General features: G+C 45.4%; 1 protein-coding gene across 4 annotated transcripts; it reads right to left on the bottom strand.

Moving 5' to 3' along the window:
- Positions 1-118: 118 nt before the first annotated feature.
- Positions 119-20,302, bottom strand: LOC142591203 (sulfotransferase ssu-1-like). Of its 4 annotated transcripts, none has more exons than XM_075703564.1 (3): positions 19,777-20,302; positions 1,450-2,084; positions 119-478 (listed from the first exon to the last, which is right to left on the bottom strand). In XM_075703564.1, the coding sequence occupies exons 2-3, from the start codon at positions 2,067-2,069 to the stop codon at positions 151-153; spliced, it is 948 nt and encodes a 315-aa protein (XP_075559679.1). In that variant the 5' UTR covers positions 2,070-2,084; positions 19,777-20,302; the 3' UTR covers positions 119-150. The 4 variants fall into 4 exon arrangements, with proteins under 4 accessions (XP_075559679.1, XP_075559677.1, XP_075559678.1 ...); XM_075703562.1 differs by lacking the exon at positions 19,777-20,302 and adding an exon at positions 15,674-15,899; XM_075703563.1 differs by lacking the exon at positions 19,777-20,302 and adding an exon at positions 11,480-11,558.
- Positions 20,303-22,847: the final 2,545 nt, after the last annotated feature.

Here is a 22,847-nt window from a genome sequence, read left to right as displayed (position 1 = left end):
ACGAGTCAGCATCCATGGCCGTAGCCGATGCACTACATGACATCATCTTCTTTATTTTCGAACGCACAAAGGATAGGTATTAGAGGTGTACGTATAATGCATTGCCGTGAGCATATGGTACAAACACTAAGCAAACACTTTATTGAGCATTTACAATGCTGCTTGCAGAACTTCGTGCCATTCCTTATTCCACAGATCAGGTACAAAATGCTTTCCGACAGATTCCTCGACTTTCGAAACAGTTCTTCGCAGTTGCTCTTGCGTGAAAACTTCTTTCCAGGCCCCAACTTCAGGCCGGCACACCAGGCTGAAAGTTCCATCTCCGACGTCTCTTTCCGTTAGCCCAGAGGAAGCAAGCGCTGGGCTGCGGAACATCATGGCAACCATTTCACGAGTTTCTATCTCAAGAATACTTCGCAGGAACGCAGGTGTACTATCCTGTACAATCGTGGCGAGAAGCCCGTTGTCCTTCCGCAATCTATGGAGAAGCAAAATTGAATTGCAGTAGTGTAAGCGAGGACGTGATGCAGTGGCATTACAAGTAAGCAAATAAAACAATTGTTAAATTTAGAAAAGCAAACCTAAAGGTTAGCGTCTTTATGAATAATGTATCTTGCAATGAGAGCTTCTTTCGTACTAATACAGCGATCCCATGTTCGATATGGACAACCTATTCGCTCTTATTAGAGCGTTCCTTAGTACAAAGATTTAAATGTCGGCCAAACTTCAAGTGCCTTGTTGCTCTAGCAGCCGCTCAAGTAGGTAATCGTCGTAAAATTGACATTTTTTACCCGAAGACGAACCACTGAAAGCGACAACAAAGTCTGATATTGCGCTGTGGGTCTTCGCACGCTCAGCAAGAAATATGCTGCGCCTAAGCCTACACCGGCAACGGGGTTACAGGCGTCGCACATCGATGGTGCACGAGCTGATAACGAAGGAAAAACGTTGGCGTTTGCCGTCGCCTATTGAAAGTATTAGACACATTTAGCTTGACGTTTACTATCCGTTCCACTCAAACCAATATGCATAACGGTCTGGTATATGCACATAGTTCATGAGTATGAGCGCTAATGTGCGCACGCGCCATGCTCATTCAGGCATCGCCAGTCAGAACGCGCTGCCCTGGCTCCTGGATAGCACAGTGAGCGCAGTGTGAGTCAGCATTCACTAGGCAAACTAGTTGTTAGAGCCAAACGTTGCTGGTGCCTACTTCAATAATTCACTGTGGCACCGGCAACAGTACAGACGCACCTCGAGTCTTGGCTTAATTGCGACAGAAACAAAGACGCACACTCTACAAAATTATGTCACCTTGCTTTCGGGCATCATAAAGTTAGGCACACATTACTGCTAAGTAGAAGCTTCAAACCAGATCAGATTGCACAAGTCGACCACAAAGTAGGGATAATTTCACCGAAGTGACAAAAGTAGCAGCATTGAACGCACCTTTCGGCGTGCACCTCTCCAAGAAAGTCAGCCAAATCTAGCACAGTCGCTGCAGTGTCGCGAATCATGCTTTCGTAAGTCGTGAAGAAGACGTTGGGCTCCTTTCTTCTTGTGTAGCCAGAGAGAACGTGCTGGAAGTAGCAGCCATTTGTAAGGGAGCCTTCGAGAAACATATCTAGGAACTCGTCGAATGTTTCTCGCATTGGGCGAAGCGGCATTTTCTGGTTCATGACGTACTGCGAGTAGCAAGCGTCCCACGGATTACGTGCGACGTACACGTACTTGGCATCGGTGCTGACGGCTATCCTACCCATGCGAATGTGCGTTCGGAAGAGCCGGGTACAAGACTTCTCTCCTGGCCAGTTTCCACCGCAGTCCTCCAGAAAGGGCGCCCTCGAACTAAACTCGCGCAGGTCTCTGGCGCAATGCCCATCGTGTACTATGAGCTGTATCATCTGCTGCATCATCTGCATGCCACACTTTGGGTACACAACCTCTACGATGTCTCCGTCCCGCGGCTGGAACTGGAGCGCCTCTCGCACCTTGTCTGGATCACGAAAGAAGATGTAGCGCTCGCCGTCGACAAATTGAAACATGGCTGACAAGCTTTCACTGGCCATGGCGCGGTGTCCCTCCTGCGCAGAGCATGAAAGATTGATAATAAGTCTGAGCTATCACCGTATCACCCCTAAGTGCTTCGGTAAGTGCCGTCGCAACACAGCAAACCTCAGCAGAAGGCCGACGCGGCAGCGGCATTTGCAAAACATTTGTATGCTTCCTCAACAGCTTTTGACCGTGTTTACAAGGTCGACGCGTGAAGCCCGCCTTTTTCGTTCGCAGCGGCTTGATTGCGTGGCATAAACATGGTAGTGCGTAAAAGACTCCAAACAATATAGAAAAAAACGTCCAGGAATATGCGGCAAGCACTGCGTTTACGCGGATCGACTTTGACTTTTCAAACAATATACCAAATGGTCGACCAAATTCACACCCGGGCACCCTCCTTGAAAAAGTGATCTGCTTTTTATCTATATAAACTTAGAAACTAGTGAGGCCCTTTATTACCTCATCATGTCTTCTTTCTAATACCACCGTAATAATGCTTGAACCAAATAGCCCAGAAGTAGTCGTCTGTATGACAATAAATAATAAAGTGCATATGTTTAACAAACATTTATGAAGTCAGTACTCAGTGACAGTAGCGGATGCTCCTTCTGGCTCAATTTTAAATGGCATCAAGCGAGTGTATGTTGACAACGATGGAATTAATGCTTAACTATACATTGTTGCTTTTATTGCGATGTCAATTATACGGGGACTCCCGGGCCATTTCCACCGTCGGCCTGATGTTCCGTTTCAAGTTCAAGTGCGTCAACATGGTGGCTTCACGCCGCATGTTGTGTGTGCGGGTGAAAGCGTGTAAGAGTAAGCCGAAGATAGTATCTCGATCTCGCGCGCGCATGCCTCGGTATTGGGTGGGGTTACTCCGGCGGCGGCTGCGTACGGCGTGGCACAACGTGGTCGCGCGGGCTCTATATTGAAAGCGACCTGCAATGGTGGGGACAGAGTCTGGGCGCGCCGACGGCTGATAACTTCGTGTGTGTTGTGTCCTCGCCGTTTAGTTAGCGTTGCACAGAGAGGCAGAGCGAAGGTCGATTTGCTCGCTGCTGCTGCAGCTTTTCCTCGCGCCAGCGTTTTGCGAGAGAGTGTTCGCGGTCATCGTGTGAGATGTGTTCCTGTATGTCTGTGCGCGCGTGGCACCCTGCATGTTAACTTAGCGGATGTGTACAAGTTTACACGACAGATAAACCTACTATGCTTGCTTCGTATAGCTGTCTAATAATTTGCTACGGCAATCGGTGCTTCCCCTTTCGGGCAATGCTGTGACATTTTTAGCCGACGCTTTCTTCGTACAAGTTCGTAGCCTTTCTCTATTGCAACATTCCAAAATCTCAACCATATAATATGAGCAATATATTGCCCTTCGTGAAGCAGGTTGACTAGCCTGGACTAAATAAAGTACGTCTAAGTACACACGTAGAAGACCTCTAACTATTTAGGGCTCTGTGCTGAGTTGAAATAGGGCGCTGACCTGCTATCTAACAAATAACCATCGGTAATTATCAGCACAGCGTATTGTCGTCTAAATGGGTGTGTAGGCAGGCTGCCGTACGCTAGTCGTGTTAGTCAGGAAATCATAAATTTTTATATCACAGGGTGCTTGTGCTTTGATTGCAAATGTGAACTTGATAGGGTTAATGAAAAATATTTTCACAAATATCTCCTCAGAACAAACTTTCTTTGCCGTTATTAGCCGTCAACTGCATACATCAAGTATGCGATCATATCTTGCATATTTCTGGTGCACGACACTTTCACGACCAAAAAGAGCGACCAAGACACGCTTAAGCTGTTGAATAAAGCCATTCCAGTTGGTTCCCTGTCACCGCGTGAAAGCCATTGAATTTCTCATCAACATTGACGGCCGCAGGAAATAATGGTAACGTTCATAACATCAATCCGTGGCCAGGTGCTCTCAATTGATACAAACGGATGCTCAACACCGTAGAGGAAGCGTGGACGTCGCAGTCGGGAGCCTAAACAGCAGGGAGGGACCCAGAGAGAGACACCACGCGATGGACGTAACGTGTAACAAGAACTCTTAATTATACCGATACGGAGCGGCCAGCTCTACAACTTCTGTCTCGGAGAGCGACTCAAACGCACCTGCTGAAGGCTGTTTGGCGGGGACGTCTTTTATAGCATTTCCAGAACGCGCTAGGGCCAGGAGAAGGAGGGAGCGAACGCTGTCCACGCTTGCGGCTGCCGCTCAATACATGGAAGTCAATTCCGTGTATTTTTCAAACGTCACTAGAGCAGCAAAGAGAAAAAAACACTGATGCGCGCACACGCACACAGACACCACCTCGACGAGCAGGAGAACACGTGAATGCGCGCACAAAGCTTAACCGTCTCACTAGTTGAAGGGAGCGACGAAGGGAAACTGAGGCGCTCGATTTAGTTATTCGTGACCAGACAAAGCCCACGAGAGCGAGGCCAAGGAGAACATCGGGGAAAGTAACTATGGTTTAAATTTGAATGTAGAAAATAATTAAAAGGAAAGTGAAGGTGGACGAAAATATAACCTGTCACTGATGGGAGCCCTACCCACAACCTCCGCATTAAGCGTGCGTGGCTCTACCAATTGTGCTATGGCGACGGCTATCAATTCGTCCACTTACTTGGGTACTTATGTTTATTAGACCAAGCCCTAAGCGTGTTATCTCCACATCAGCCCACCTTTCCTCTGAGTGGCGCTGGCTAACATTCCTAGGGCCTGATGTAGTGAACGTAAAAATTTTAGTGGACGAATTGGTAGCCGTCGCCGTAGCACCATTCGTAGTGCAACGCAAGCGTAATGCGGATGTTGTGCGTCCGGCTCCCACCGACAAGTTACCTTTTCGTCCTCATTCACTTCCCTTTTCTTCACCATTTTCTGCATTCTCATGTAAACAGTTCGTTTCCCGATGCTTTCCTTGGCTCCTTCGACCACTGAGTGGAGACAGCTTTTGCGCGCACACGCAGACATCACGGCGTCGCACGCACAGCACAGAAGGAAGCGAGAATTGGCGCACAAATGCCAACTTCTTTGAGCCGTTGCGGCCTTCTAGGATTATTTTAACAGTCGCGGGTGGCTCAGCGTATTTCAAAGCCTGGCATTGTTGATATGAAGCAAATTGTTCCAACAGAGTTCACTCGTGACACTATATGGCCGTCTTTCATTTTTCACACGTTCTCCGTTCTCATTTAATTTCGTCTTAAGAGAGTTTCGAGGAGGATGATGGGCTAATTCGGCTTAAAGGGCAACTCCGGCAATTTTTTTAAGCATGTAAGGACGTTATCAAGCTCAAATGGCCTCGACAGTCCTGTCACCGGTTAAGTGATTCAATTTGCTTAGGGTCTCGTCAATAATTTTAAATACACAAACTAACGGCGGGCCGAAAACGACACGGGTAGCTGCTTCGGGTGTCTTCAACAATGAGTCGACGACGTCCGAGCCGACAAAACCGCAATCTAAATGTCGCAGAACGCATGGTAATCACGTACTGCACGTGGCGCTAACGCGAAAAACGCGAATTAACAATGTCTTCCGACGACACGGGGGCCTTATCTGGCTCGTTCGAACTAGACGGTGGTGAGTTCAGCGACGATGTAAGCGCTGAAGACGCGCCGCCACGCGGTGTAGATAACGTGCCCCAAGCTCAACGCATCGCGATGCGGCGAAACGAACCGTAAGCACTGGTCATCCCGTTTGCTTTTTGCTTTTGCACCAAGGTGTTAAAAGTAATGACTGCTGTCACCTCAACTTATGCTGATGTACGTGCGGTGAATGCCTACCCTCCCGCAGAGACGAGCTGTTACGCTGCCGAGGTGTCAACGTCATTGCATCAATGCTAGATGGCATCAGTTGCATTTGTCAGCACAGGATCTTCCCGTTGCTATGCTTTATCGGCGCGCTCCTCGAGAGGAACACACGCCAGGGAGGTTTTTCTAACCCCAACCATCTGGAAAGCGTTGATTGAAACAGGTTAGTATACTGCCTTGTTTTTTTTTGTGTGTGTACTTGAGTGACGTACTGGGCCCTTAGAAAATAGGTTTAGAGTTCGTTTAGAACTCCTAATGAGTTCCGATGGAGCCAAAAGGGACTCTACAGAAACTCGCGATTATAGAGTATTCAGCACAGAATCTCTATAAGAAATCTAAAAAACCTGTCCATAGAAACAAGTCATTCACACGCAATAGACTTACAATAGAGGTTGTATTGACGTCATATGTACTGAATTTTATAAATCAATTTTTATAGAATGTCTTTGAAGCTTCTAACGCGACCTGTCTATAGAATGGGCCTCCATTCGCCCTCTATAGACGTTCTATAGAGGGTGTATTGGTATCATATGTACTATTGAGGGTGTACTGTATCATATGTACCATCATATGTACTTTTTTTACAATTGTTACTGCTCTATAACATGCGAAAGCGTTTACAATGTTATTATTTTATTGTTTACCATATATTGTTATTGGTCTACATATTGTATTTGCTAATGTATTAATTTTCCATGTTGTGTGCGTACTCCTTTCATTATGCTGATGTGTATTTTTTTTCCTCGATTCCATACTATGTTACCGTATTTGCCCCTTACACTATGCCTTCTCGAAGGCCTGTAAGGCGCATTTAAATAATTAAATAAATAAATAAATTCTATAAAAACAATGTTTACAGAACGTTTTTGACAGTTCTATTGCGACTTGTCTATTGACTGACTCTTGATTGACCCTCTATAAGCGGTCTATAGAGAGTTTATTGTCGTCATATGTACAACATTCTATAGAAGAATGATTATATAACGTTTTTAGCACTTATAATGCGGCCTGTCTATAGATTGGCTCTCTATTCCCATTCTAAAAATGTTCCATCATATGACATCATATGTACTGACTTCTATAGAGGAGCGTTTATAGGACATACCAAGAAGCTAAAGTGCGACCGGTCTAAGAATAGCACTATATTTGCACTCTATAAACATTTAATAGAATGTGTTCAATACTGTTGAATAATATCTCAAGTTGCTTTCGTAACACGGACAGGCAACAGTGCACCCACGTAAAATCTTTACATGGAACAAATGATACAAAAAAGTGATGTACATTACTTCAGAGTGAACTGGACAATTGCATTCCCCCTCTACGTGGTGCGAGGGGTACCGCACTGAGAGCGTATTGAGATATTGACACATCACAGTAAGATTCAGGCACTGTAGAACGTTTAGATATATTGTTTTTAGTTCTAAAACAGGGCTGGGTATCACTAAGTTCTTGTGAACTTACCACTCACGCACTTTTCCAGGAATAAAAAAGTCTGATTATTTCAGTACCATTTCAGCGGTTTTTACTGTCAAGCAAGAGCTTCTTTAAAAAGACGCTGACATTGGCGAAGTCTAACAAGACGCTAATTGAAATTAGAAAAACCAAAATAATGGTATGGAAACGCGCATTGCGGTTTCTATCGCATATGCAGGTAAATGACAAAGATGGCCACGAAAAACTAAGCAAAACCGCGCGTAAGTAGCCGCGTCATATGTATAGGCTGGAATGCAGTGGCTGCAGCACTTGGGGTCGAAACACATCAAACGCAGAACATTTCTGGAACACCCCAATTAAACGTGACAAATGCACGCTGCAGAAACGTGCAGTTTTTTTTCGCGGAATCTTGGTGGGTTAGAACTCATATCGTCCATGCCTTCTGTGTGCACTAATGCACGCAGAAGGCATGGACGATATGAGCTCGATCGGCACGCTGTAAGGACACCGCTGCGAAAACAAGATACGGACCACATAAGCGTAACCTGCGGCTCACGAGCAAAATAAATACCTTCGTATATTTGTTGCTATGCGACGTACACAGTTACAAAGGACACGGAAACAAAATACGCTGCACACGTGTACCTCCGAGATCGTGTCAACAATTTCTGGGCTGCATTTAAACGGCAGTAGGAAGTTCGTTCAAACAGAAACGAAGTGACGACGGAGGTAGTACAGCTAACGGCTGCGCATAACGTCTTTGAGGGCTTTAAGGCAAGTTACCGAAGCTAAAAATTAAAATTAAATTATGGGGTTTTACGTGCCAAAACAACTTTCTGATTATGAAGTACGCCGTAGTGGAGGACTCCAGAAATTTCGACCACCTAGGGTTCTTCCACGTGCACCTAAATCTGAGTACACGGGTGTTTTCGCATTTTGCCCCCATCGTAATGCGGCCGCCGTGGCAGGGATTCGATCCCGCGACCTCCTGCTCAGCAGCCGAAGACCATAGCCACTGAGAAACCATGGCGGGTTGGTTACCGATGCTGAAATCGTTCAAATCAAGCCCCAGCGATAGCTTTCTCAGGCTAGCTTGTTCAGACCTTCAAGGCCATATTTTTGCTAACTGCATGCGGCCTTGAGGGATTCAAAAGCAAGAATACGTCATGTACTTTATTTCTGCGCTAAACTATAGCGTACAATATAAGCATGTCAATGCTTCTTTTTGTCCCGCAACATATGTGTGTAAATGGGCGCAATATGGCATAAAACCTGTTGTAGTGGTCATTGTTTCAGGCATCACGGAGGCCCCAACGGCCGCAAAAGTATACAGATGGCACTATTCGGCTCCGGTCCCACGTGACCGGTAAAATAAGGCTGGTTGTTATTGCTCCGTCTTCAATCGTTAGTGCGAGGTGCTTCGATGTGTTTGTTTGATCGTGTGTTTTTAGGCTTGCTGTATTGAAGTAAGGCGCAGTTCTCGTGCACGAAAGTGCCAGAAGATGGTTTGCGAGACCTAGAGTCCCCACTATTTCCGGAGTTCCCCACTACGGTGTGCCTCATAATCAGATCGTCAGATAATCAGATAATAATCAGATCATCAAATCATAATCAGATCAGACTGCTAAATTTGCCTTGTCTCTGTCAGGGGTACTGTAGCCTATTCCTGTGATCATGCGTATATTTGGTCAAATGTACATGCAGCAGATTGGCTGGTGCCTGAAGATGTATCTAGGAGAGCACCGTAATCAACTCATGGGGCCAGTATGCTCATCCCACTTGACCATGCACCAATGGGACGGGGGCTGCGCACCGAATTTAGACTGTTGATCTGTTTTGTTCACCTACGGAAACCACGTGACCAACAAGCTCGCTGATAAATACCACATAAAAATGGTGGGTCACAATCTCTTTACTGAATTCTCCGCAACCTCCAGCAGTAACAAATTTGTTTGTTGCTACTAGTTTCAGGCACCTTATTTCTTGCCAAATCTAGTGCATGACCTATACGGCAGTTATGCAATCAATTTTCAATGTTACGTAATTGCTGAGTATAATTTTTGTTTTCTGTTTGTCACAGAATATGTTGCAAGAAAGACCCTTTTTAATTAAAACTGAATTAACTTTTCAATTACCGTTGCGAAGTCTCATCATGGCGCTTAGGATACACATCAGTGTACATACTCGTAATAGAAACTAAGTGTTTCGATAACTGAAAAAGCACAAATATACTGTGCCCATTGTATCTGACAGTGACACTGCGACTGTGTTCCAAATACCAGAAATCGGCAGTTATCCAACATAATTTGCAAAAACAAACATAAAACATTATTGGTCCCCATAGAATGGATACGTTACATGCATTATCCTGATTGCTCAGTCTCAAGCTCCACGTGAGAAATTTGTTACTGGCATAATAAGTATAGTACATACCAACTATGGCTAACAGCGGATGGAATATTAATTTTTTCTACCGTTAAACAATAGAAGCCAGTAGGTCATTCCCTTCTTTTCAAAAAATGTGCTTGTGATCATAGTGTGACATTTGTATAGGACTCTTAGCTCATGGGCGGTCCTACTTGCTTATGTTATAAATGGGAATGTGTTGTGATTGCAAGATACTGTTTTCGTAATTACCAATGACATTCTAGTGTCAGGCACATTGGCCCAATGCTAATGTAACAGAATCCTGGGAAAGTGAAAATAATCTCAAAAGTGATTCTCAAAATAACTGCCCCTCTTTGTCAGAGTGGTCAGGGTGGTGAGGCGTTCTGCCAATTTTTTGTTATCACTTATTCTGAAATCGTGAAATGAGACTTAGCATAGTGCTACAACTATATAGATATTTGTGGCATGCTTGTGCCTACTAATACATTATGGCTGAATGTTCATTACACTTTTTGAAAATTTCTTGAACAGAGTGGCCGCTAAAAAAAATTATATATTCGTGGAAATTAGCTGGGAACAAGCAACCAATCTATTCACTTTAAGGAAAACCAAGTGACCTTGCAATCGTATCGCTTGGCACAGACATTCGGAGGCGCCGAATATAAAATATTTCAAAAATGTTATTGAAATCAGTAGACATCGAAAAAGTGCCGGAGTTGTCCATAAGCGCACGCTGTGCGAATTTAGTTAGAAAATAATTTTTCTTGGATGCTTTCATATCACGACATGGAGCTGCAGCCTAAAGCCTGCGAAAAGTGAGATAAGGCCTAGGCGATGCCATTAAGCAAGTAGCCTGAACAGAAAAGGTAAAAAATCAACGTCGGCATAAATACAAGTACGGCGAGATCAGCGGAGATACACGCAGTCACAGTCGGTAAAGCAGAACACACATTGTTAAGACGAATATTTCATACAGCGCCTCAAAGCAGTTCAGTTCATAACAATGCTTGCACAAGATTAAGATTGAATTTAATGCAAAAGCTAACGCGTGCTCAAGATCGATATCCAATGCACGTATGATGCTACACATATTAAAACACACACAGTGACTGCAATGTAACGTGGCTTTCATCGGATAGTGCAAAAGTTACAGTACACACGATTTGAACAAAGAAATTCGCACAGCTAAGCAACAAAAGGTCCTACAGCACTATCTCCGACAGCACTTGTATAGTAGTGTCCCAAAAAATTGCATACTTGGCGGTCCTGCAGCATAAGCGCCTTCGACGCGCAAAAGCTAAGGCATGGCCGGAATAAAAAAATACGCGAATAAATTATCCTGAAAGCATGAACTCATAAGTGCGCACCTACGTGAGGCAACAACGGCGCTCTAAAATTGTGCACATAAAGCTGCGTGGGTTTTTTTGCTGAAACATGAAGTAAGCGAGCCCTTCCTGATAAGGTCAGTAGTTTGAGGGACGAGTCCATACCTTCTTAACAGTGGCGCAAGTAAAGACACAGTTTGGAGGTAGGAAACTACGAACTCATAAGATACAAAATTTTATTGGAACCACCGTTTAACGCGCACCAAGTATTCATGCGTTTACTTCGGCTGTATTAGATGGCATGTAAGAGCGCCAGTGAAGCTAAGCACTCTCCAGATGGTTCACAGGAAAAACTCGCACCAAAATGTCAGAGCCATTGGCTCAGCAGGTATGCAGGTCTGAAGTTCGCCCTTACTCGAATCCTACAGCAAAATAACAAAACATAAATTGCTCACCAAGTGCGCGTTCTACTGTACCTCAAGGCTGCACAGGGATAGGTGCCGCGTGGCAAGTGTAAAAGCAACGACCGACAACCATGGCTGAGCTCTTTTTTATTACTCAAGCTTTGATTTTGGGCTGCACAGCTGTACCTGCAACTCGCGCAGACAGGATGTGAGCGCTTAACAGCATGCACACAGGACTCAAACGCAGCTGTCTCGTTTTCAACTCTGACATGCCGTGTGGCAGCAGACTCAGAAGTGCACATGGCCGTGCTAAAACCGCACCCAGAATTAAGAGACTTGGATGGGCTAGTTGGTTGCTGGCTTGATGGAACATCGTTATAATGCCCCTTTTGAGGACGGGACACACAAAGAATGCAGAGAGAAAATCGCCGAACATGAACTGAGCTTTACTGTGGAAAAATTGCACGAGCCGAAGCTGCTACGCAGAAATATTGCAAACAACATTGCCACAGCTCACGGTGCCGGCATGAAAATGGAAGGAGACGGTTGCATTAGCACCACGTCACTTAACTATTCAGAGGAGATATATTTACACAGTAGGTTTCGGCGTCTGCGGAGATGAAGAGCGAGGAATGGTACTATACCGTAGATTAGAAGAGGGCCTTTAATCTAGCGCACATCAGGACATTAAGCAGTGATTGAAGACATAACGATAATCTGGTATGATTGCACTGTGCGCTGTTGCAATGTTGTTTCCAATGTTTCTGCACAGAAACTACTGCTCTTGAATTTTTTTACGCAGTAAAGCACAGTTGAATTTCGGCGATTGCCTCTATTCCTTTTTTCTGTCTCCCATCCCCAAAACGATTCGCTATAGCCATGTTCCATCATTTTCCCAGGACCATTACATATGCACGCCGATGTGCAGACGCAAACGCATAAAGCCTGCAGAGCATGGTTCTTCGAAGTTTGGTTTTGTTGGTTGTTCTCAGCTATTTATTTATTTTGACAGCGATGCCAAGAGATTTAATTTTATTTTCACATTTTTCAACAAAATAACTGAGCAATCTATGCACATAGCGCAAAGTGCATGGAGGCAGTTCCCCTCCTTCCCCCTCGGCAATCTCAAATAAATTGAACATGGCTGCAGTCAGTGCCCTTCCCCGCAGGGGCGTCTGCGTCAGCAGGCGTTTGGTGAATTGCAACACCAGGTATCCGAGCACGCGACGGTTGGACCTTCCCGCGTCTAACTGCGTGTGGCTTAGCCGTGAACGGTTAAAATGGGAACCTGGGAGTTGAACTGATGCTCCGTGTCTCGACCTTTAAGGCCCCTCCGCAGTGACAACACACCCCTTTGGACTCGGCTTCACGTAGGTGGCACTCCCGGACTGACCCATCCGCGAAAAATCGGTAGCTGCCTTTTGCTATCGTCCTCTCTAGTTTTTGCCTTTCTCACTCCCTTTCAATCTTTCTTGTCTTCTCTCTTTTGCATTTCCATCTTCCAGGCAGCGAGGGTTAATCCTTTGTGAGCAGCCAACCTAGGCTATGTCATATTCTGTTATAGTGGTAACGTACAGCTGGCGCTTGCAGCAGCTATTTTACAGCTCCTGCAGCGTCCCCCTGTAGTGTTACATGGTGGGTAACTGGCGTTACCGACTGAAAATACACACTCACTTATGGCTAGTACGTTCCCCCCACTACCTGATCGCTCCCTCAAGAAGGGGCGCACCGGTGACACCTTTCAGTCTTTTGGTCGCCAAAAACAAAAAAACTATTCCCCGATTCCATGTAATCCATTCCCAAAAATCAGGAAAGGCAGCAGGAATAATCTAACCGATCATAGTTGCGAAATTTTTGACGGAAACTCTTGGTGAAGGCTATCAAATATCTAAGATGGCGAGCGGTGTTATTCTGCAACTCCGTGATAAGAAACAACATGGAAATCTGCCTAAGCTAGTGTCGTTCGGCGACATCCTGGGGTCAGTTACCCCGCACCGCACCATGAACACAATTCGAGGAGTCGTTTCTGAGGATAATCTTATTGAATTGACTGAAACCGAACTACCAGAGCGTGGGAATGATCAGAATGTAGCCAATGTCAAAAATATGAAATGAGGCTTGAGGGAAAAGAGATCGGCATCAAGCACCTTATTCTTACATTTTGTTCAAGCATCCTGCCCACACTATCGAGACAGTGTATGTAAAAATCCGAGTGTGACCATGTATCCCAAATACTCTGCGATGCTTTAAGTGCCACCGATTCGGGCACAGTTCCAGAACTGCTGAGGCCATAAGATTTGTGCGACATGCCATTCTAACGAACATCCCTCTGAATCACGTCCAAACTCCCTACTGTGTAAACTCTGATGGCGAGCACGACGCATACTCGTGGTCCTGTCCATCATGGAAAAAAAGAAATTGTAATAATCAAGGTAAAAGAAAACGTATTATTCAAGAAAGCACGTAGGTGGTTATAATACCAGCTCAAAAACAGCCTTCGCGATGTGGCGAGTCAAGGGTCAGCGAACACAACGGCTTCACGCGGCTGTCCAGGCCACTCGCACTGAGCCCCCAGAAACGGTGTCCACCCCCTTGGCGGATGCAACTAGCGCTGCTCCGCCGCCCCAGCAGAAGTGGCCATCCACTTCTGCGCTGGTGGCCTCAAATGCCTCGTCTGACGTGCCGAGGACTTTACGTCAAACACAGCCCATCTCAAGAGCGATGGGCACAACAAAGAGCCAGCGACCACCTAAGGAGCGGCGAGATTGTCGCGATTGCTCAAAGAAAAAATAAATCCCGCACCACAGGGCCTGACAATGGCTCTGTAAGATGGATTACATTACTTAAACACACATCACAAATGTATTTTTTAATAAGGACACGCCATTATTTCAATAGAACGTTCGCGGACTTCACCATAACCTCCAAAACGTTAAAGAGCTTTTTTGCAATTATAGACCGAAAGCGGTGTGTTCAGGAAGCGCACCTGAAATCAGCGCACACAGACTTTCCGAGGCGTTACGCCATGTTTCGCAAAGACCGCCCCATGCTGCGGCCACGGTCGGAGGCGTAGCAATTGTTTTAGATAAGTCCTTTGATTGCTAGCCTTTTTCTGTCCAGACACCCCTCGAAGCTCTGTCGGTGCGGGCAATTCTATTCAATAAGTTGATAACCATATGTCGCGCTTATGTACCGCCTGATTATCACCACGCGAAAACGGAATTTCAAAGCCTCATTCACCAGCTCCCAGAACTATACATGATCACCAGTGATGTTAATGCCCATCACAAACTCTTTGGGGAGACTCGGCACGAGAGGCCGGCCAATAGAAAACTACCTATTAAGCTGCGCTGCACGCCTCTTCCATAAGAAGATACCAACCTATTAAAAGCTTTATCGTTATTCCTATTAATCAATAAATCTGTGGATTGGCTGTGCTTCCATTTTCTTTGAATTTGAATGGAATGCAACAAAAATTTATTCGGAAGCGAGCGCTTACCAGTAGCCCTAAACTTGGACAACAGGACTGTCCTCCGCACGCCCATAGGTGGAAAGTAGCCTCCACCAACTTGGAACATGTTAAGAAACCCACTTCTTATCCTTAGATTTTCTCAGCGAATTTAGTATAGACGACGTAGCAGCGCATGCTACCGAGTTTATATTTGAAGCAGCTGAAAAATGGCTTCCACAAACGAGTGGCAGCTCATGCGAAAGACGAGTACCATGCTGGAATGACGACTGCAAGCAGGCACGAGAGAGGCAAAATACAGCATGGGACATACCACGCCGATCACCGACAGCAGAAAAATCCCATTCAAATTAAACAAGTCATCTCACAGGGAAGCAGCGCTAGTATAGAGTCTAGGAGAACAAGCTGGGAGAGGTTTCTATCAAACATAAATTCTTACACACAAGAGACGATTGTTTGGAATGGTCTCAGAAAGCTAAAAGCGCAGCAAATGGGGCCATTCCCCTTGGTCAGTAACCAAGGGAATACATTGCAAGACCAGGCCGACGCCCTAAGTATACCCTTCGAGCGAGTATTAAGCTCTATACACCACTAAGAACCATTCCTTAAATACAAGCAAGTAGCAGAACTTAAATCACTGCACCAAATTTCTAACATAATGAACCGTGAAACTGTCCTTTCAATATTGCTGAGCTGAGAGCTGCCTTGAGCGTATGTAGTGGCTCTGCACCAGCAGCTGACTAAATTGTGTATGACATGGTTAAAAATCTGCTCACCAACACACAGATGGCACTTCTGGCACTTTTCAACTCTATTTGGCCTGTTGGATACCTTCCATCCACATGGAAATCAGGTCTTGTAGTCCCGATGTTGAAGCACGGGAAAGACATATCCGACGTATCAAGCTACTGGCCAGTAGCACTCACAAGCAGCTTAGACAAGCTCTTCAAAAAATGATAAACAGTTGTCTTTTGCGCTTCCTTTAAGTAAACAAAATGCTTGACCCTTATCAGTGCGGTTTCAAGATAGGGTCTGTCGACTACCGACTATCTCGTGCGGATTGGGGCAAACACTCGCGACACCTTTATCAGTTCTTTATTTTCCGTGTTTTTAGACATGTAAGATGCATACGATACAACTTTGCGATATGAGATGTTACGAGACCTCTCAGAAATATGTATTCAAGGCAACATGATGAATGTAATGAAAAGTTGGTTATCACAGCGTACATTTCGTTGTAGAATCTGCAATGCTCCATACAGTTCATTTATTCAAGCAACTGGGTTATCGCAATCTTGTATATTCAGCTGCACACATTTATTGCAAAAATAAACTCTTTGCGGTAAAGATACTCCGGAATAACTTTTATTCCGTATACGTAGATGAAATACTGTTAGAATTCAATTCGTGTAACCTCGAAATATGTGAGCGACGTGTTCAGGTTCGCTTCAGCAAAGTGTGCAAATGGCTAGGGGAAAATGGTTCTAAGCTAAATCCTCTTATAGTTCGAGTGCTTTTTTTTCACACGAAAGAGAGACTTAATTGCAGAGTACAATGTAGAACTGCACAAACATCACGTGCCGGTGACCACAGAACACAAATTTCTAGGCACCATGCTCGACACAAAGGTAACGTTTACCCCAGATATAAAGTATCCTAAAAACTTCTGCCCAAGTGTTATTAAGTACGAGCAATGTAATTCGTATGTCCATATGCATGTTCTTGATTATGCCACAGATGATCGTGTCTTCTCCCAGTGCACAGCTCTTGCAAGCGTTCAATGCTGCTTGCTCTATGCTAAACAATGTTGAAAGGACAGTTATATATATCGGTTCCTATGCATTTGCGGTCTAGTGTCTTGCGACGTTCTATTTCCTTGTGTTTAAGAGATGTCTATGTATGATAAATACCAAGCTAGATAATACTGAAATTGGGCTCTAAGAGCGTATGCCAGGTCTTCCAGCCTGTTTCCTTGATTATTTACCAAGGGCAGTGGGCGCAATTCCTCTCCATTAGTATTCTGAGCGCATTACACAATTACACAATTTTGTTTCTTGAGTATAGGAATTTATTCACGACAGAAAGCTCTCCCGCTTGCTCTCCTCGCCTGCCGTTGCATGCGCCTCCCTTTGATTTAGACTGTGTGAAGTCAACAAGATTTTCTGCAGCTGGTATCGGCGCAGGATGCCCCATGCTTTGTTTTCTTTCTTCCGAGCTTGTCTGCAGTCTTCGTTCCACCAGGGAACTCATCTTCCACTTAGGCCACCTTTTGTTTGGGGGATGAAGTTTTCTGCTGCGTCAATGATAAAAGTGGTAGAATATGATGCGACATGATCTATACTAAAATTACTTACAAAATCTCGTGATTCACTAAAGCATTTCCTATTAGCCTCGGCTAGTTTCCAGCGAAAGACATGCGGAAGGTATTAATGTTTGAATACTACGTTTAGAGTTACTGGCAAGTGGTAAATTCCAAATGGTCTCTTTTTTACATGTCATTCTAAATCGGGCCATAGAGAGGCACAGCCAATCTACGTCTGCTGATCAATATGAAATATGACTAAAACTGTAATACGACGGTTCCTCCTTAATGAAGAGGCACGCACATGAGCTCACAAGGAAATTTGCTATAAGCCGACCTCTAGGGTAACATCGCCAGTCTCCCCAGAATGTGTTGCAAGCTTTAATTTCACCCACAAGTACGCAGGGTGCCATAAGCTGATCAACAAAATTATAAAAATTTTTCCCAAATGGTAACTTGGGGATATGTGTATAGAGCATACAGTGACCAATTTAATAAAAAGTATTGGCAGGACTGACACTGCCTGAAGCGCCCTCGGAAGGGCCACATGTTGGCGAGTTGCAGACTTGTCTGCAATACTGCTACGCCACCAGCAGACGCAATAACGTCGTCTCTCTCTTTGCAAAACATTTGCTTGTGTAGATTTAAAGTGTGTCTTTTGAACCCACAGCACCTTTGTATTAAAACGGTGTAGGATTTATTTAACGTCATCGAGGTTTTCGACAATTCCTGACATTTGAGGGTAATATTTGTGTACCCATGCTTAAAGGGTTTTTGTGCTGTGTGTTTAAGAAAGACGAGCTAGGTCACAGAGACCTTTCCGGGTGCCATAATGCGAAGTTTGTCTCTCTTGGAGCGGTCGAGAAATACACGCCACTCCTTTGGCGCTAAGCGCGCCGTTTGGGTCGCTGTTGTGTCCATTACCTCTTCAGAGCCGATACGCGTTCTAGCGAGTGGTGTGCTTGTGGAAAATGCCTCGTCTTAGGGGACGAGGCCTTTGAGACACCCAGCCTGGAGGTCAGTGGTCACTTCTTCTGAGACGGCAGCGCACAACTCGCTGCAGCCGACTGGAGTGCGGATGGCGTGACTGCCGGCACTGTGTGTCGGCCGGACAGCCGCCAGAGGCAGTTATGGCGCTGCCCCCTGACGCACCACTCCGCCAAAGCTTTTATTTTGCAGGTACGCTCCGCGCCTGCATGCCTCTTGTACGATATGTTTTCCGTCACCGATTTCCATGTCTTTTCTTTTCCTTTTTCAGGATGCACAGGACCGCGAGTACGCGGCATTGTCGCCATCATAGTTCACCCTATGTGGACCATTCTCGCAATTGTAGAATTGATATTCTTGGGCACTACATTTAGCAGAAGTCTTGCGGTCTCGGCAGTTCTGTGGACTGTGGCCAAATCTTTGGCAATTACAGCAACGTAGAGGTTTCGCGATATAGGGTCTCACCCGTGACCTTAGGTATGCTGCCTCAATTAAAATTTTAAAAATTATATATCGAGTTTCAGGTGCCTAAACCACGATCTGATTATGAAGCCCTCTGTAGTGGGGGAATCCGGAAATTGGGATCACTTGCGGCTCTTTAGCGTGCACCTAAATCTAAGTACACGGTTGTTTTCACATTTCGCCCCCATCTAAATGCGGCTGCCATGGCAGGGATTCTATTCCGCGACCTCGTGCTTAGCAGCCCTACACCATAGCCACCAAGCAACCACGGCGGGTACCCTGCCTGAATGGTCTCGGGCAGCACACTTGATCCGAAAGTTAGAATTAAGTGCTTCGTTTCGGTCTTTTTAGCATCGCCCCTCCCGTTCATTCTCTTGACACTCAACACATTCTGATCTCTACAGCCTTCTAATAGCTCAGCTTCAATCAGCTCCATTTTATCAGCATCGGGAACAAATCAGCCAGTAGTGTTCATAGTGCGGTGTGGTGCTATTATCACTGGGAGATCCCAGAATGACAATAGATTAGACAGCCTTTTATATTGCTTTTTTCGCGGAGTTCCGGGAGGACATCACCACTTGCCAACTTGGAGACTTTATAACCTGGCCCAAGAACTTCCATCAGTGTTTTGCAGGCAGAAAAAGCGAGATCATTTTTACTGCCTTTCGTTTATTTCACAGGGTGCACTACATGAAATCGTAGACAATCGTCAATATTTCGCCCAAAAAACTTGAAAACTTATTCGCTGCACCCTCATATCTGAGAGGGTTCGGGGAGTGGAGGAATGAACTTGCCATATCTAAGGGTGAATTACTCGGCAGCAACGCCAGCCACCCACCATTGAGACCAGTGAGGAGACGCTGTATGACCTGTAAACACAGGCTCCACGAACCTCATATCTACGTTACCGCTATAACCGAATACGTGTAACCAAGGGTGGTTATGAAACACAAGGTTAACTTCTGCTGCCGGGAATGTTGGAAGTAAGTGGAAAAGCATATAGGAGGGAATAAAAGGAATGCAGAAATACGAAGATTCCAGAGAGAGACAGGAAAACGCGACTTTCCTCTAGGTGTCTCAGGCTAGAGGCGCCATCTATGAGAAGTAGAGGCCAAAGAGGTTTGTTACCTGTGTCGGTGGGCGCTAAATGTCCAAACGCCCGGCATCGGCTCAACTTCCAGGATCCCACTTTCCCCAGACGCGGTTAAGTCGTGCACGGCTACACGCGGGAGGGTCCAACCCTCATGCGCTCAGGTACATGGTGTACACCAAACGGCTGCTTATGCAGACACCCCTGCGGGCACTGCACCACATTTGTGAAGGGCGGAAAGACAAATGCGACGCAAACTGCATTGAGTGTGTTCGCTTCGACGAAGAAAGCAGGCCTCAACCACATCCACAGCCAATCGGTCTGAACCAGGTGCTGCAGAAGTTCTGAATGCCGTCGCTGCATTTCTTGCTTTTAACTTAAAACAGGACATGAACTTTGCCTGCAAGGCTACTTTCGTGTGCACAGCTGCATGAATGCGTCACCCAGCAATATTTGTGCTGTGCTCTGTAGTTCCATATGTACGACTTTCGGCATGGCAGAACGAATCGCAAATTCAGGGTATTTTGTCATGAAATAATTCTACCATCAAAGCCTATTTCAGTGTAGTGCGTTTTTGAGCACTGTCCATAGTTATGTAGCAGTGTATGTGTATTTCTGCTCAGAAAGCTTGAAAGACTGTAACCACATTTTTGGTATTGTAACGAAAATCAGCAATTTGGCATAGAAGGCGCTAGTGCTTTTGCCTTCCCGAGACATCTCGCATGACTTAGCTTTTCTGTGGTGCCTAAAATTACATGCTTCTATGTGGCCAATAAATAGAAAATGCTGTATTTTGATTTCTCCTATTTATTTCTTTGCTACAAAATGCTGCTGCATTATTTGCAACATCGTGGCTTGCATGACGTTTAGTTCGTCTTGTAGCTTTAACCACTTTTTCATAAGTTTCCTCGGCTTCCTGGCTGCCTCTTCGTGGTGCAAATCAAGCAGCTGCAGCACGGCAGAGGTGGCATGACGTTTGCTCCTCCCTGTGATGGTGGCTTTTTCATTCAGTGCAATACAACTCGGTGTGTATGCTGCACTGCTGGTGTTAGCGCCGTTACCATTTTGAGGAATGGGCTGCTGCAGCCGTTGCTCTGAATCACATTTTCATTCCATGTTCTGGCTTCAGTACGAATGGTGTTGTCCCAGAAGGCCAGCATCTCTGACCCTTCCAACACATCTGTGACTATATCAGCCTGCACATTCATAAAATTTTATTAGCACGTAATAAAATCATGATTGCTCATGCACATACAGGCAAGCGCACTTTCAACAAGTCGAATATGGGTGACTTGACACTGCAATGTGCTGAAATTGGCTGGCTGAAACCTAAAAACCAACGTTAGTCCCAATATAGTAGCACGCTAGCAATTATATTATTTCCAATATGAACAACCATGGCCAATACGACACAGCTAGACTCTTCGGTGACCCATCCTGTCCTGTGCCAGAGCTTTATATAATACAAATATAGTGAGACGCTACTATTATTCTTGGATTACATGCTGGCTTTGCTAACACGATTTCTCCTGGGTGGTAGAAATATTCTATGTTTGTAAACGCAGAATACTGGAAGCTTTCTTCAACCAACAAATTGTCCAGGGACCCAAATGGCCAGGGACCCAAAAACTTGTGCAAACTTCAGTAGTGCTCCCACTCAATGCTTTTCGAGTCAGTCGCTGTGTCTCGTCGCCTGATTTTTCTAAAGAAAAAATTGTTACTGAAGTTTCAATCCACTGAGTACCAATCGGCACAATGTAAACAATAGGTAGTAAGGCATTCTTGCTGAACATCACGGGTTAAAATATGTAGAAACGGAGGCAAAATATGCATTATATGATCACAATCTCAACTCCTATCATCAGTTGCCCTGTCATCGCAACAAATCTCTTCATGCTAGACTGTGCGCTTTAACCCAATCTCATTAATTCAATCAGTAAACGAGTGGTTACTACAGAAAGCACTGCTTGAGAACTTGTAACTGCATGAGCATTTGCTATCGCAATCACCGCTTCGCTTTTTGGACGAAAGTGAGCCTTTTTATATTGTTAAAAACAGCCTTGCACCATGCCCTGTTCCGCCCCGGTCAAAAATGAGGTAAATATGGAACCTTGCTCAAAAGCAAAACAATAGCCAGCGCTGCACGTTGGCGTTTCTACGCTGATAGGATCGGTTTCTGACGTATGTCAGCTCCGAATAGATCCAGCAGCGACCAGCGAAATATGTCATATCTTCCGCGTGGTTATACTGTGGTACTTACCGGTAGTTTTTGTTTAGGCTATCAATCATAAAGTGTCCTAGCTTCGCCGTCAACGGCTCCACGTCTGGCGGCAGTCCGGCGTTCAAGTTAGCCGTAATCACTGCGTACACCTTCACGTTGTGTGTCGCATCCCGCAGGTGTCACATATTATCTGCGCATAGCGCAATTAGACTTTTTGTCGTTGCTGCTGACGAGTTAGTCCGTTTTTCACGCACGTGCGTCAGCGTAGACCCCTCGTGCATGGACGCTGCCATTTGCTCGGTTAACCTGCAAACCGAGGTTGCCATGTTCGGTTTACCACAACCGCGGTTTCGCATGCCGTGTGACATACGTGAACCGCGATTACGCGTAGTCGCGGTTACATTAACCGTGGTTTAGGCTGCCTGTGTAACAAGGATACAACACCTCAGTATGGGCGAGTCATTGGAAAAGATAAAATACAGCGGACAAAAAACCGGATGATACCTAAAAATCTTTGATCGGCACCAGCTCCAGGAAAGAAAAAAAGAAAGATAAAAAGAGACCTCCTTTTCCACTGTCCTTGGTTGCTGTGCTACTTTAGTGATTTACCATGATTAGGTACTCGACAACCTTAACGTGCAGCACCACATACCTGCTGAAGTTTCAAGTTTTAGTTTGCCATGATAACTTCCTTGCGAGGTGCTCTTACATCGCAATTTGCACTCGTTTTCTGCTTTGAACCCTGTGGGATACCATGAATGTGGCCTTCCTCGCACATGCGGCGGCCTCTATCGAGTGCACAGGCATGAAAATACGTTTTCCTGTTCGTCAGACCTTCAACACACAGCGCGAAATTACTGGAAGCGCCGTGTCCGCCTTCGCACTGTC

The sequence above is a fragment of the Dermacentor variabilis genome, chromosome 8 (assembly GCF_050947875.1).
Source record: "Dermacentor variabilis isolate Ectoservices chromosome 8, ASM5094787v1, whole genome shotgun sequence".
NCBI lineage: Eukaryota > Metazoa > Arthropoda > Arachnida > Ixodida > Ixodidae > Dermacentor > Dermacentor variabilis.
Note: the sequence above shows the minus strand (reverse complement) of the source record. Positions and strands in the feature narration are given on the sequence as shown.